Source organism: Colletotrichum fioriniae, assembly GCF_027942845.1.
Source record: "Colletotrichum fioriniae strain IMI 355084 chromosome Unknown scaffold_15, whole genome shotgun sequence".
NCBI classification, from domain to species: Eukaryota; Fungi; Ascomycota; class Sordariomycetes; order Glomerellales; family Glomerellaceae; genus Colletotrichum; species Colletotrichum fioriniae.
In genome coordinates this window covers 132,734-147,909 of record NW_027076851.1, presented here as the reverse complement: position 1 = coordinate 147,909, position 15,176 = coordinate 132,734, and the positions used below count along the sequence as shown (strand labels likewise).

The 15,176-nt window shown below is 53.4% G+C and overlaps 1 protein-coding gene across 1 annotated transcript; it reads right to left on the bottom strand.

Moving 5' to 3' along the window:
- Positions 1–1,323: 1,323 nt before the first annotated feature.
- On the bottom strand, positions 1,324–3,168 carry N0V96_010576 (uncharacterized protein; the record flags this gene model as incomplete). The annotated part of the gene is made up of 3 exons (XM_065758996.1): positions 1,324–1,353; positions 1,445–2,675; positions 2,828–3,168. The coding sequence occupies 3 exons, from the start codon at positions 3,166–3,168 to the stop codon at positions 1,324–1,326; spliced, it is 1,602 nt and encodes a 533-aa protein (XP_065612306.1).
- Positions 3,169–15,176: the final 12,008 nt, after the last annotated feature.

The window sequence follows — 15,176 nt, the reverse complement described above, 5'->3', positions numbered from 1 at the left end:
AAAGAGATACTGTCTCGTCGCTGTAGTGAACCCACATGTTGGTATCCGCACCGTGACGTAGAAAAAGCTTGACGAAAGACCCCGAAAACCCGATTCTGATGATTACAAGTATCCATGTTTGCCAGCAAGTAAACCTAGCTCCCGAAACATATTTAAGTAAGGACAATCCATTGGGATCTGCCCCTGATTCGAAACATTTGGAGATATACTCGCAAGCCCTCATCTCATATGATAACGCCATCTCGCCTTCAGTACACCAAGAGTAGCAGATCTGATATAGACAGAAGTCTAGGAGCACGTTGTAATATGTGTTCCGTTTGCTTCGACGCCCCAATTGGTAAAATCCACCATCCAAGCTGATCGGCCGTGAGTCTGCAATAAGATCGACGTGAACAGCAATGCCAAGGCTTCCATCATTCTCTGTTGCGTTAAATAGTTCAGATGGATTGAGTCTGAAATACACTACCAAACCTGTATGTGACCCAATACTTGGAGTCGGAGTTTGAACTTCCAGAATGCGGATCAGTTCTTCGCAAGAAGTCAATAGCCGATCTTGGGTCAACTCGCGAGATTGGAAGCAACGCTGGACATAAGCCAGTATTATAGGACCCAAACTTTTCTTGACGAACCCTTTGCAAGGATAAAATAGTTTCAAAGAAGCCAAGAATGTCTGGAGTCGGTAATCAGCCAAGTTGAAGGACTGGGCTTCGGCGTCGATGAGACTTTTGACGTGTGGCTGCGACAAAAACTCAACCACGGATCGATGTGCGCACACAACCCGCTCGCTGGAAGGATGTTCATGATTGATCCTGTAAGGATCGACGTAGAAAGCATGAGTATGCAGGAATATACCGTCGCCCTTGTCAATGATCTCGAGATATCCTTCTCGACGGATTCGTGCAGTACCGTTCAGCAGGCTGCTCGCGATTTCGTTATTGGGATTTTCGCTTATCTCATAATGATTTTTTTCCCGTGATACGATTCGTTTGGGCCGTTCTACACTAAAATCACTTCCACCCCTCATCAAATGCGGTCGAGCATCAAGTCCAGAAGATTGTACCTCGAGAAGGCCCATGCAACGCTGGTAGACCGACCGCCTAGCTCTATCTTGTCTTGAGACCCATTTTCTGTTGGCGCCGATTGTGGTCGGAAAGCTGGAAACGAAGTTGGGATCTTTCTCATAATCGTCTAAGAACGCAAGTTCTGTGAGCAGTAGGCCTAAAGTACGTACACCGGTACGGGCTGGCTCCGCTGCAAGGAGAAGCATTCGCATCGCCCTCGTTCTATCCAGTCTATTGGTGTGAGACCCAGTTCTAATGGAGGTCAAAATTGACGAGAAGAGTTCTTCAAGACCTGTGGGCAAAGCGTTGAGCCTTGCTTCGATATCTTCCAGTCGTTCCCCAGAAAGAAGCCCCCATTTAAGACCTCTCAAAGTAATCTTTACCCAGAGGAACACGCCTTCAGCTTTATCCTTAATCTGGTCGATGAGGTATCCCAGTTTTGGATCTTCCGAAGAATATGATCTGAATTCCTCATTGTCGGACAATTCGCTGTTGACGTATGCTGCGATATCTCGGCTCGTGACATCCTGGAGGCGTATTCCAGGACAATTAATTAGCCTCTGTCGAAAGATCTCCCATTCGCGGCTTGAAACACACAACTTGATGTCTTCTGGGGCAATCTCAGACCAAATTCTAAGCATCTTTGTCATCTTGTCGTGGTCTCCATCGAACTCGTCCAAGCCGTCGATGAACAGGGCCACTTTGTGTGAAGAAAAGAATGCGGTTTGTCGCAGAAGACTAGAAAAGACCGACTCAATCTCGGAGGTCTGAACTGTAAATGCTCCACCTTCTGTAGCACTTCGCCATTGGTGTGGAAACATGGTCTCAAGAATGGTAGGCGCTTGCTCCATGATCGAGTATAGAAGCGCGCGAAGCAGTCCATCTAAAGACATTTGAGCTGTAGACCCAAGCTTCCAAAAGAAGAAGTTTGCCAAAATCAGCTTCTTTTCTCCAGCCCAGTCTTTGAGATAGGATTTTGTAGCTGTAATTTGGCAGAGGTACTTCATAAGCGTTGATTCTCCGGCGCCAGGTTTGCCGGAGATATGGAAGATGCCTCCACCATGAGCCAACCAGTCTATCAGACCTTGTTGTGCTTGGAGCTCTTTAGCGGTTCGCTCTAAGGATATCTGTTGATAATAATCGAATTCCTCGTCGGAAAAGTCGTCTAATGTTGCACCCGAACCCGATGCCTCATACTGATCGGAGTTCTGGCCGCCTTCGTTCAGCGACTCATCGTCCCCTCGAGGCACATGGGCTGATCCATCACTGTGACTGAATTCGGACCCATCGATCGAATCGAAATCGCTTGTAGATGGTGTGCCCGAGCCCAAAAGCCAGGAGAATGTCTTTTCGTGGGCGCGTTCAATCTCATCGAACCTCCTCGTCATGTCGCCGACATAAAGCTTTTCCAGAATTAGGCGCTGGGCGGTGCTTTTGACAGCCTCCCTCGAGCGCGATAGGATATTGTGGGCACTTTCCACCAAACCCGGCACATGTTTCCACGACTCCACGTTGGACTGCAGTTCCTTGATGTTCTCTACCAAATATTGCATTCCAATTGCGTTGACATGTCCTTGGGCCGAAATCTCATCGAGGCGGCGACCAAGTTCTGATCTAAGAAAAAGGAAAACATAAACATAAGCAAGCGCGCCCATCCATCGCCTTGTTGTTTGACCCAAGCTTCTTACCTCGTCAGTTGAGTGAGCTGCAAATGAATCCTGGATCTACAATCATCCAACTCATTCTGGAGTGTCTCCTTTTCATACCTCTTTCGGACGTCCTTGATAATCTTGAATGGAATGTGTCGCTTCTTCGTTGACTTCAGCCCAGCCAGGAGGGTCATCAGTTGAACTGTGAGGCTCTTGTACTCCTCAACAAGACCCAGGAGCTGAGCTTCATCCCTGTCTCTCGCTGCACCAACACCCTTCGTATTGAGACCCGCGACGTGCTCCTCGACAAGTTTGACTCGACGCTCCAGATCAGCGTTGTCTTTGAACGTCGCGGATCCGGTCCGCCCAATCTCCCGTGCCACCGTAACATTCTCGGCCGCGAAGTCGATGAACGTGATGACGGCACTGACGAGGCCGATGATCTCGAGTGGGGTCATATTTCCGTAACGCCAGAGTCGTAAAGCCAACGAGGGGGAGGAAGGAAGGTGCTGCTAGGTTGCGCAAGAGTGCAATTGCGTCCAGGGCCTCGAAGGGCACATCCGCCGGACGCGTGTGAGAGTATCTCGTCGCCGTACCAAGCGATGCCGAGAAAGAAGTGAAGTGAACGAAAGTGAGGGATACTTGGCAGAAGCGTTTGGGAGGGGAGCAACAGAGAAGCTTCCCTGGAGCAGGCTCTCTGTCAGACCCCGCGATTCTGCCTGCAGGATACGTTTTGACTGAGCCAATGATGGCAAGAGCTGAAGCGGCGAGGTTTCTGCAGGTTTCCGTTCTCGGTGTGAAAATGACCAATCGTAGCTTCCAATCTGAAAGTGAGGCATACTTCCCAGGCGACCAACGGCGAGATGACACTGCCTCTTCTTTCTTGTGCTACCTACAAGCTGCCCCGTTGTTACTACTGTCCTAAGTATCCCATCAACTGCTAGAATTGTCATTACATGTGCCGTCTCCAGTCTTTCTCCAACTTTTATTCTATGTTTGATTATTCATGCACGAATATGATGGAAATAGGGTCTGGTGGGTTAGTTATACCTCTCGAAGAGGTATGGACATATGTATTGACGCCATCTAGCAATTGATAGGCTATTTCATCTCACAGCTGTGATGTTTGATGAGATGAAAGATTCCTCTCAACTACACTCACACCCCTTCATTGACCCTCGCACAACCCTAATCCGAGTCAATCATGATAACCTCAACCTCCCGTACTTCCTTTGAGTTACGTGTTGATACCTCCGTCTCGTCCCTCCCCCCAAACTCCATCTTCAACCGAGCCTCCAACCACCCCCCAACCCAGCAAACATCCCAACTCCCTTCCACCTCTCACAAAACGCCCTCATAATCTCCATCCTCTCCTTCTCGACCTCCCTCATCCTCCCCTCCATCCACCTCCCGCCCCTTCCCCCTCAACGACCCCCATCTCCCCCAAGCCCCATATGAACTTGGCCTCACAAACGGGACAAAAGTATGGCGGTTGTCTCGAATCCTCACCTAACCCTCCCGTCCCCTGCATGACGCAAGCGTAATACACACAATGATCCATCCCAAGACAGTGACCAACCTCATGAACCGCCGTCCTCGCTATACGCGAAAACCACATACCGTACAAATCCTCCTCGGCCTGCTTCTTATTCCGTGACGCTTCCCTCGGAGCAAGAACGTTCCTCGACGAAGAGACAGCAGCTCCCATGGCCGTCCCCTTCACCTTCCTCAGATCAACAAGAATCTCACCACCACCATCCTTCTTCCCCTTACCCTTCCCTTTGCTTGTTCCCCCCCTTCTCCCTCCCGTCCACCTCCATCCCACCTCCCCCTCCCTCTCCCTCTCCATCTCCTCCTGCTCCTCCCACCACTCACACGCCTCCCTCACAAACCTTTCACAATGACTCGCAGGCCACCCATGACCCCTCTCCACCCCCATAACCCCCATCCATCGCCGGCCGATACCGAAACGAACTGACCGTACAAATCCTACTCCCCCAAACGCCCTCCCACAACAGAAATCGTCGTCTTCATCTTCGTACAGATCCTGCGCGATGAGCATACACGCGGCGTACGCATCGGCCGGGAGAACCCCCGAAAGCGCGTCGAGGAGGTCGTTGAGGTTGAGTTGGTATTTGGCGAGGCCGTCAGGGGAGGCACGGCATCGGATTCCGACAACTGCTGCGTTGGCGGAAGATCCGGTTGCGAGACCGACCATGAACGGCTTTTCCTTCGCCCTCCCGCGAGGAACGCCCTCATCATCCCACTTGACGAACCTAAACGCAGTAGGTAGAACCCTCACCGGAAGAGGATGATAAAACGCCTCAAAGTACGAGACCACAGCCTCAACCCTCGGCTGCTTCAACCTCCCATCCAAACCACTCGTCGCAACACCCTCCAAAACAGGGACATCCCACCCCTCATAACCGCATCAACACCCCCTCGCACCCCGGAAAATCAGCAACATACAACGTCCTCTTCCCCCCGTAATCCGATTCCTCCACTCCCCGTTGGCCCACGCCCTCAAACTCTGCGGCGGATACCGCGGTTCCAGCGCAAGGTCGTCGTCGGGGAGAACAAGCGGGCCGGGAAAAGTGGAGGGGTCGGGCGGGAGTGGGAGCGGTGGTGCGGGGACGTCAGACCCAGATCCGGAGCCGGAGCCGGAATCGGCGCCGCGGCCGGGGTTATTGGAGTCGGGGGAAGTGGAGTTGGAGGTACCGGCATCCGCAACCGGCACAACCCTCCCTGACCGCGTCGTCGCGGCGACGCGTTTCTCAACGGGTACGCGGAGAAACCCCGCCCTGGAGCGGCCGTAGTCTGAAGCGTCGACGATGATGGATGTGTGTTGGCATGTTTTGGGCTGTTTGCGGGGTGCCATGGTTGTGTGTGTCTGTAAGTTGGACGGTCAACATTCCAACATACAGGTGAGAGATGCGGTGAGTTGACTTATAGACGATGTCCTTGATCATCCACGTTCGCCGGCTTTGCTGTGCCGTAGGATGAGTCACAATCAAAATTCAAAATTCATCCAGGTAAATATTTCCCCCATCGCTCAAGGGTACGAGGCGATTCACGAAGAGGTTGAGACGAATACTCGGTGGGGGCCAAACGACCCCGCTTTTGGCGCTGCTGCCTACGATCCGCAAAAGCCACCAGACTCGAGTCGCCCTCTGCTGCCATTCTTTTCACCTCACCTAACCTCACCTTACCTTGCCTTGCCTCGAATTACGTGGGCTAGCTACCTTAGCTAGCTCCTCGAATTCATGAAACATCTACTTAGAACAGTCCGCCTTGTGAATCCCAATGGCGCACCATGCAGCATTGCCTCGCAATCCATCCCAGTCGAGCCATGCTCAAAATCCCTAGGAAGATGAGACAGAGAACGCCTCGTCCAGGTTACGCCTCCGTCGCCCAAAGAGCATCAGACTCAAATCTACAACACCTCCCTCGCAGCTCCGCCAGTTGCTGCTCTCAAGCGGAAACCATACAACCAAGTCAACAACAATGAGCAAAATACCGAGGAATCTATACCAAGGCGAGAGGACGTCCGAAAAGCAAGCCTCCTACATCACATCCCATCCGAGCAAGGCGCCTCGGTCCCAAAGAACCTCCAAACCCTCACGTATCCTGTCCCTCTCTCACCTTCAAAAATGCCACAGCTCAACCTACCTTCGGACCCGGCATCCGCGGAATCTATCCCTCTGGCCTGCCAAACCCTCAGACAAGGGGGCAAAATACTGCTCACGCTCATGCTCAGACAGCGAAAGACAGGCGCATAGATCCTCTCGACCCTCGACCCTCAATCCTCAACCCTCAAAGCTCTACCCGCGGAGAGAACCCTTATCAGTCTTTCAACCTTCAGCCCAACTACCTTAAGCCCAGGCACCAAACGGGAATGAAAAGTGTCAAAAGGGCCAAAAGGGCCAAAGAAAGGGTAGTCAAAACGCTTCTCCAGCGAAAAGAGACAGACACACCCGCGCTCGGCCAGGTCTAGACCTCATCCTCTGTGCTGTCATCTCTGGTTGTTGCCTCGAGGCTTGTGCCCTATGCTCAGTGTCTCGCAGCATTTCGTGCATGTGCCGCGATTCGACATGTCGCCTCCGATGTCGCGCTTGCGCTTGAGCAAACAAACCAGCATAGACCTCTTCTGCCTCCTCTTCCTCCTCCTCCTCCTCTCTGGGATAATTACGCTGCGACGAAGAGACCCGCGCCCGCACCGCCGGGACCGCAAATCCTTCCTCCTGCAACCACATGGACCGCGCGACCCACCACCGCGGGACTATCGTCCGTCCCGCATCCACATCCGCCGTCCGCATCCGCCGGTTCGTTGCAGCGTGGAATACCGACCCTATCTCCCCGTCGCGTCTATTGCAGAACCGGGCATCGCTCATCCTCCCCTTCTGGAATCAAGCCTCCTTTCTCGCGGGACAATTACCCCAAGAGCAATGATCACGTCAATGCAGACAAAGAGCCGGCCTTCAGAACCATCGCGCTGTGCTCACCGATCAAGCTTGGCCCATCAAACGCCCGCCATCTCTGCCCTTCCCTTCCCGCCCGTCCCGGGGCACACCACCCATCAATCACATCTCGTCACTGATTGCGCGCCCCGTCCCATCCCGCGGTTTGCCTCCCGTTGGCCGGGCGAATGACGCGACGCCACACATACTTGGACATCCAGAAGCCAAATAGCAACCAGGCCTTTATCTATGCCGTCTGCCTCGGGGGCAATTCCTTCAATCCATTCTCCTGATGATTCGCGCGCATTGAGATTCTCCCACATTCAGTCAAGTCGTCCTAGCCGATCATGCCTCGGCAGATTTTCGTACGCGTCGTCGCGCGAAAGCAACAGAAAAGCTAGACCGTCGCAACATCTCGTGTAAAAGTGTTATTGACAACCCAAAGAACCATGAAAACACACACAAAGTGTGTAAGCTCACCACACCACACGCGTCGCCCGCGTCGCGGTTGGGAGTTCTCGACTCTGTAAGAGCAAAGCGCAAAAAGTTTCCCGGCTCTGAAACCAGCCCGTCTTCCCCGGAATCCCACCTCCGCGAACCGCGGCACCAACCACGCTGACCGAGCGCATCCCACCCGCATCGACCGTGAACACCCAACGCCAACGTCCACACCCCCTCCATCCCATCCTTTTCCCCCTCGAAGGAGAGACGAACGGTCACTCCAATGAACAGATGTCGTCTGCAGAACATAAGATCATTCCGTCTCTTCCCACCATGACGGAGGGAGCGCAGAGTTCAGCTCGCACATCGCAGGGTCCTGCTCGTGCCTGAACCCAAAAAAGACAGTGAGCCCTGTCCTGCAATGCTGCATCCGAGGCACAAACCGGACGTGGCATCGCTGCTAGCCACACGTGGTCCAATGGGGGAGCGAGGGTACCTGGCCAGTGACGGGGTGTGATGTGATGGCCGCGGCGGCAACATTACCAGCAGCAGCAGCCGCAGCAACAGCAGCAGCCGTGGCATCGTGTCGAAGGATCACCCTCATTCCCGACGGTTGTTGAGTGGCAGAGTAGCAGTGCACTGCGTTGTGCCTGACATGCCGTTGGCCAAATCCTTTCCCGAGTCCGCGGACTACCGCCAACGGCCATAACGCTACATCTCGAAGGTGCCAGCCAGAAGATATCCGTGTCGTCACCAACGACTCCCCCTTCACCAGTTGGGCCTAAGGTGAAGTTGCAATAGAAACCTCACCAGAGCTTTACCAGTTGGTAACATTCTCTTGATCTGCCTAGGCCGGACCAAAAAGTGAACCCACCTCGAGGTTTCCGCAACCTAAGTTTATCGCTCGATATTCCCCATCAGTGCGCCGTCGTCCCTTTACCCCAAGATCACACATCGATCGATTCCGGGGTTTCGAATGTCTCGCAGCGATAAGTACATCATTCCCATGGTAAGACGTAGTGAGGTAAAAAGTAGTCTGCGGATTTCTTCTTATCGCGGGTTGACGGGCGATCACGGGTCTCAGACATTGGTGGCGCCGAACCTTTGCATCAGCCCGCAGCATTCCTCGGTCCCGAAAAGAATAAAGATAAAAAAGAATTCCCCGAGTGAGCGTGCGCGCGCGCCAGTCCAAGCTGCCACGAGGGCGCAGTCTGTAAGGTATGGGTGGTTATTCGGAATTAGTATCGATTCTTTTGCTCTACATGCGCCTCGGTGTAAGTCAAACAGAGGGCAGACGAAGTCCCAACGCGCAAAACTCGGCCATTCGCGTTCTCGCGCGCAAGGTGCTGTCGCTTTCCTCTTCTATTGGCCAGTCCGGGCTTCAATGTCGGATTCTGGGCTTGCTGGCCCTGTTGAGTAAGGTATTATTGATTGACTTTGACGCTGCATCGCCATTCCTTCGAACGGACAAACGCAAAGAGAAGAGAGACTCTTCCATGGCCCCAAAGCGGGAATTGGCTTTTCATTCCTCTCCCTCTCAATTGACTTTTCAGCCCTCGAAAAGCGCCATGATGTGTTTCCTAGGCATTGCCGCTGCCGACCCCAACATCAAGGACCCTTGGAATCTGAGTCATTGTCACGGGAATGTTCCTCTGAAGATTTTGACAGCTATTTGCGGTCACATCGAAATCCAGCCATTTTTCCGCTTTGGGGACACTCGCCCGTGCACACACGCAATCGTGACACCAACTGTTGGCGCCGATGTCTCCCGCAACGCCTCGTGGCATCGTGCGACGGAGGTCCAAAAGAAACACCCCATTCTTTGCCACACGCCGCACCATGAGGATGGATGGCTTAGAATGAAAGGCAAAACCGCCTGGAAGCGCACCGAGCTCTACGGTACGAAGACCGGGAATTTGGTTACCTTCTGTCTGGGCACCCCGTTTGATCCGGACCGCCCGAAGGCCATCCATCTCTCGTTGAGGACGACTTGTCATTGATCGAATAAATCACCCACCTTGTGGAATTATTCGCCGTTTTTACCCTCGAATCTGCCGGCGTCAACTGTTGGGAGTCTAAGTAGACCCATGAACCATCATCATTACCAAATGGAGGAGGGGGCGCACGCGACATCAACTTAGGTGTCGACAACCTGGTTCCGAGGGAATCGTAAGCCGCTTCAACGGATGGCTTACTGGTAAGGGCGCCACGCCCCTCGCCAACTACCCTCTTTGATCCCAAACATAGAAGTAACCTGCCGCCACTGTATCATCCGACTTTGGTTTCCTGTCGGAACCGGAGAGTGAAAATTCTGATCTCTTTTTTGCCCTTTTTCTGTTAAGATTCGAGTGCCGAACGAACTTGGCTTGACGGCTTGCCTACGGTGATGGGTCTGTGGCTTGACGCCGACCGATGACTTCAAACTTCGAGAAAAGTCTTGCCGCATGCAGATTTTTCCAAACCGGTGATGGCTAACTGCCAGAATGGAAGTACCTTTCCCATTTCTTCTTCTTCCTTGTTGGCCGAGTCCAGGCCGGTCCAAAGGCACCGGTCTTCCACGTAGGCTCAACTCAAAGGCCAAAGAAAACTCACTCGAGCCTCCGCATCGGCCTCCTCTTCGGTCATAATCCACCATCAGAACTTCAGAATCATCGGGTCTCCACCCGGTCAGCCGGCATCGTTCCCTGACATGGATGTGTGCAACTTTTTTTTTTTTCAGTTCACATGTGAAGTGGGCACAGCGAAGAGGCTGTTAGATGATGGATCCTTCTTCCTGTCGTCAACGGGGTGGGCTTCCTCGATGCAACCGTACTGACAGAGAACAGAATTGGGCGGCACTGTTGCAAGGTAAGGCTTCCACGCGCGCTTCTACCGGAGCCCTAAGGCGAGAGCCCAGGCACCGGATGATATCCGTCATGCCCGTCACCGGCCACCCGTGTCTTCCCCTCTCGCTTCCGTCCCCTCTGCATTTGGCAAGTCAGCATCGGCGAATGGACTGCTCATCCAACCCTCCATCAGGGCACGACTAATGCAAGGGACGCAAGACCAAGAAGGAAAAAAACCTCATCTCCAACCCAGCTACCGCACCGGCGGGCTTGGGAATATCGACTCAACAAGTGCAGACTGCAGAAATTGTGACGCTACACACCCTCTTCCGCAAACGCGGATGCAAGCTTTGGGTATAATCAATGGCTATGCTCTCGTGAGGGTGTCGAACCCCAGGTGCCTCGGTCGACCATATTCTTGACCGGTCCCAAATTTCTCGAGGCTGGCCCGTCTCCGGTCGACGGCGCAGCCTTGAGGACTATTGGGTCAAGCGCCCACGGGATTTGCGCCGCTTGCCGGCTTCAAGAGGGGCAAATAAGTAGACCGAAGACCGTTGGAAGAAAAGCTCTCGCCCTCGTTACACATTTTGCCCGATGACAGGCAAAAGACACGAGAACCAACGGAAATAGCAGAGTGGGTTCGCTGCCCCGTAAAGAGAACTCCATCCATCGTGATCATGATATAATCACATCTCATTAGATCGATTAGCCAACAAGATGTCGTCAGATCTGCGGAGGCAATTTTTGGGCGTGCCATGCCCCCATGTGATCCTACCGGGGGTGGCCGGCGTCCCTCTTCGTGAACCACGCCGTTTGCTGAGTGAACCTAGGGCTTGAGCTCAGCGGCGTAGCGTCAGATTTAATCAGCAGTGCCAGGCAAGAGAGTGTTGAGCATGCAATAAGCGAACAAGCCTGTTCCGCTGCAGCAAGGAAGGATCTGTGACCCCACCTTGAGATTCCACCGACAGGCCTAGATGAAGTGATTCGAGAGACGAAAGCATCCGATGTACTACGGCGCAGTACAACGTAAAAGGTTTTCATCATACCGGGAGGAGTCCTTGCAAAAATCCGCCGTCAATGCAGGTCGGTCCACTCAGAAGCCAACATCCCTTCGGTTGATGACGAGAAACATCCTCGGGCGGCAGCTAGGTAGGTGCTGAAGCCAGATCGATAGTGAGTATGAGATGAATGGCTACGTAGGAAGACTTCGTCTGCAGAGACGGACTTTTACGCAAGACGCGATGAATTGCGTAGACCGGAGTCATAGAAAACAGGACGAGAAGAGGAAGATTCGTTGTGAGTTCTCGCGATGATCAGCTTACTTCCCGGTGACAACTGGATGTTCCGGCTGTTGACGCGCTGAACCCGGTGAGAGGGATGTGGGGGACGTGGGCAGCTCTCTCCGTACAGTTCAGTGAGGGGGAAAGTCTGCCGGAAAAGTAAGACGTTGCGAATGCATTGGCGATTCGTGGGGACAATTGTGCTCTCGTCTGAGCTTAGCAGTGGCCTGCCCTCTTGTCATACAGCTTTGATGTCGTGCCGGTGCAGTGGCATCTGTCCTCGAGACTGGAGTAACAAGGCGGGAGGCGGGATAGGAAGGGCGAGCCGACCAGCGTTATCATCCGTGGGGCCACCTGATAGTGAGACATGCCCCCTGACCTCGATATCTTTGCGAGACGTGGAACAGAGTTTGCTTCCAAGGTGAATGACGATGCTGAAAGCCGCATGTGGTGCCATCATCCGAGGAGAAGCAATCATGGGGCGGCCAGAAGACGAGGTTGCACTCGAGTCGTTACTGAAATTTCAAAATTTAGAAGTTGGCCAAAGTGGAGGACCCTTGTTAGAATGTTGGTGGAGAATGCCCGACACACGTGGTATCAGAGCTCAGACCTGCGAGTTGAGACTTGAGAGGGGCTCCGCGTCGTGATGTTAGTGGGTTGTATCCGTGGCATTCCTTTTCTCAGGACAACACACGGAGTGCTGGCGAGGGTAGTGCAATTTAGGAGCAAGGTGCAGTTGTCAAAGAGAGTGCTGAGATGTCGATGTCCAAGGAGAAGATGCGTCGATTGATAGATATGCGGAAAGTGGTAGATGCAAAATGACTCTTCATGCTGGCTGAATCTGGCCATGGTGAAAGCACGATGTGACCATGATGCCGGCAAGCTGATTCAGTTTAAGCCTCGTCAACGCGGCGAACTCAAAGCCGGCCCGCCTTTTCGCAGGCTGCTCGTTGGATCTTGGAACCGTGGGGAGCCTCAAACAAGGACTTCGTACGTATAGGTAGTCGCCAACGAAGTATTCGATTATGTATTCGTGCCTTTAACGTCTTCAATCCAGGAACAGGAAGGGATCGACAAACTGCGAGTCAACGAATGCCTGGCTTGACATACCCCAACGAGGCGAGGTAAAAAGGAGATGATCGCGCAACTCCGGGAGCATGGCTTACCCATGTTCGTTGCCCAGGCGAACTGGCACCTTGGTCGAGGCGCTTTCGGGATTTTGGGGCAGTAGTGTACATACTATGCCTAGCGGCGAAAGACATGGAGAGGACGTTTAGCCCTCTGGGCCAACCCCGCCCCGGCAGCAGGCGTGCGTAACGACAAAATGGGCGCCGAGCGCTTGACAGGCCAAGATCCAGAAATCCGCCCGATAGAAGCAGAGTCAGTCACCAAGTTCCATCCGTCCCGCCAGCCTCTAAGGAGGCGCTTCGTTGCCCCGAGTGAGGCTACCAGCGTTTCGCTACGACGTTCTGAACTTGCGACAGTGGTCTCGTACCATCAAGTCTGCCTGTAGCGGCGACGCTTGGCAGGCAATACGGCCAACAGATACGAGGCGCAGATTGAATCAAGTCAGAGATGGAGCCTGGCGACTGGCAATGCGCTTCTCTATGCGACTTCAGCTGGGCGGCAGCGTTGATACGTCGGCGGTTCGCGGAGGAGATGTCGACATTCCCCAGCCTTTCTCTTTTTTGTTTTAGAGTCGCATTTGTCATTCAGGTCCGATTTGTAGACAGCAGACTGATGGGACTAGAATTTCCGTGGTCGAAACCTGGAAGACCAGTGAATGCTGATGACCATAGGAGAAGTTTCGACCAACAATACTGAGCGCTTGAAGGAGCCAAGCCAACGGTGACCATGGCGTTGCATCGGAATGGGAAGGGCTCCAGCAACCTGAGATGCTTCGCCGGACGAAATTCAAGATATTATCCCGCGTCCTGAAGAGCATCCTCTCGTAGTGGCTTAGCTATCTCCTGATGTCCTGTGCGTATTTGTGGATGTGTGACTGCTCTGTTATGACAACCACCGCAAAGCAAACAGTGTTTACCCAGGTAGCCCATGGGTCTGACTGTTTGTTGTGGTGCATTGACTTCAGTGGGGTTCTGCCCGCGTCATAATATCAGGAAACTATCGTACTGTGTAGTGACAGCCGCTGCTATGACCTGTCCGCGGATAGTTTCAACCCTCGCTATCCCGTAAAGCCATATGGGACTTTCGCAGGCATCGTGAAGTTGCGATGGATGGCCCTGGTAGTGAGAGGATGTTGTAATATCGGACCAGGGCGCAGCACGTCATTCGCCAATTGCGCTGTTGTGGACCACCTTGACCATGCTCGACAATCGTCATACCTCGCTCAGGTCCTGGCAGCTCATCGAGATTCTTACCCGTCGTCGATCAGGTCCATGTCGGACTTGTCAGTTGGTCTCCGCTGTGGGCTGCACTGATCAAAATGGTCCAGGCTTCTAGGAAACCAGAGTGTTAGGTTGGGTTTGAAGTACCTATGCCCCAAGCTTCCGAGTACACAATTCCTTTCGAAATCCGAAAGCCTTGGTGGTGGTCTCAGTAATGGCAACCGGCATGTAAGGGCATATACGTTGACGAGGTCTTGTCGTTTCGTTAAGGACCGAGAAGCTGGCTCCCGACAGCTTTGGGGGCTCGCAAATATCAGATCTTCCGCCCAACATTGTTGCTTGGCCCAAGTCCATGTCGTGAGCATCCTGACTCTTGCGTCACGTCTTAGCTGCGACTGCTGCGGCGTTGCCCAGAGATGCTGCCCCCGAATTCCATCGTATCGTTCCATGCCGTTCTACCAGCGCCCATCTCCTGGGGGCTGGACACTATTCCTTAGCAGGAAGGAGGAAGCCACATCGCTCCCCGCGCCACAGCGTTGCGTTACCCGCCGACCTGGAACATGCCCGCTCGCAGGGTCGAGGGGACGAAGGCACCCTAACGAAAGGCGGGTGAATCGTGACTGGAGAAGGGACTTGATATGCCGAAAACGGACTGAGGGGCCGCCGATATCCTCCAAAAGCTTTGCCGTCTGCGATGCTCGCTCAGAAGAGAATAGGGAGTAGTACGGAGTATGGAGTCGAGATACTGGCACACTGGCAATTCTTGCTTTTGACAAGTCGCCGTTTTTAGTTTTCCCCCATGGTGGAACAATGCGCCACACTGTCCGACGTCGCTGAAGGAACCTTTACTGAATGATATGCAATGGGCCAATGCCCTAAAGCATACCTGGTGACAAGCACTAGTAAATCTTATCCACGTTATTCTTTGTTGTGCTCCGAGGTCCGCAGTTCCCGGGGCTCTAGTGCTGTATCCATACCGAGCTCTTGGTCGTTGCTTACGAACCTCTCCCTGGGTGAAGTACATCAAGCCCTGGCCCCTGTGGACAACGAACCCAATCAAGCGACCGAAAAGCTGGGCACATCTCGACAATCCACCTTCAAGCAAGCGAGAAATC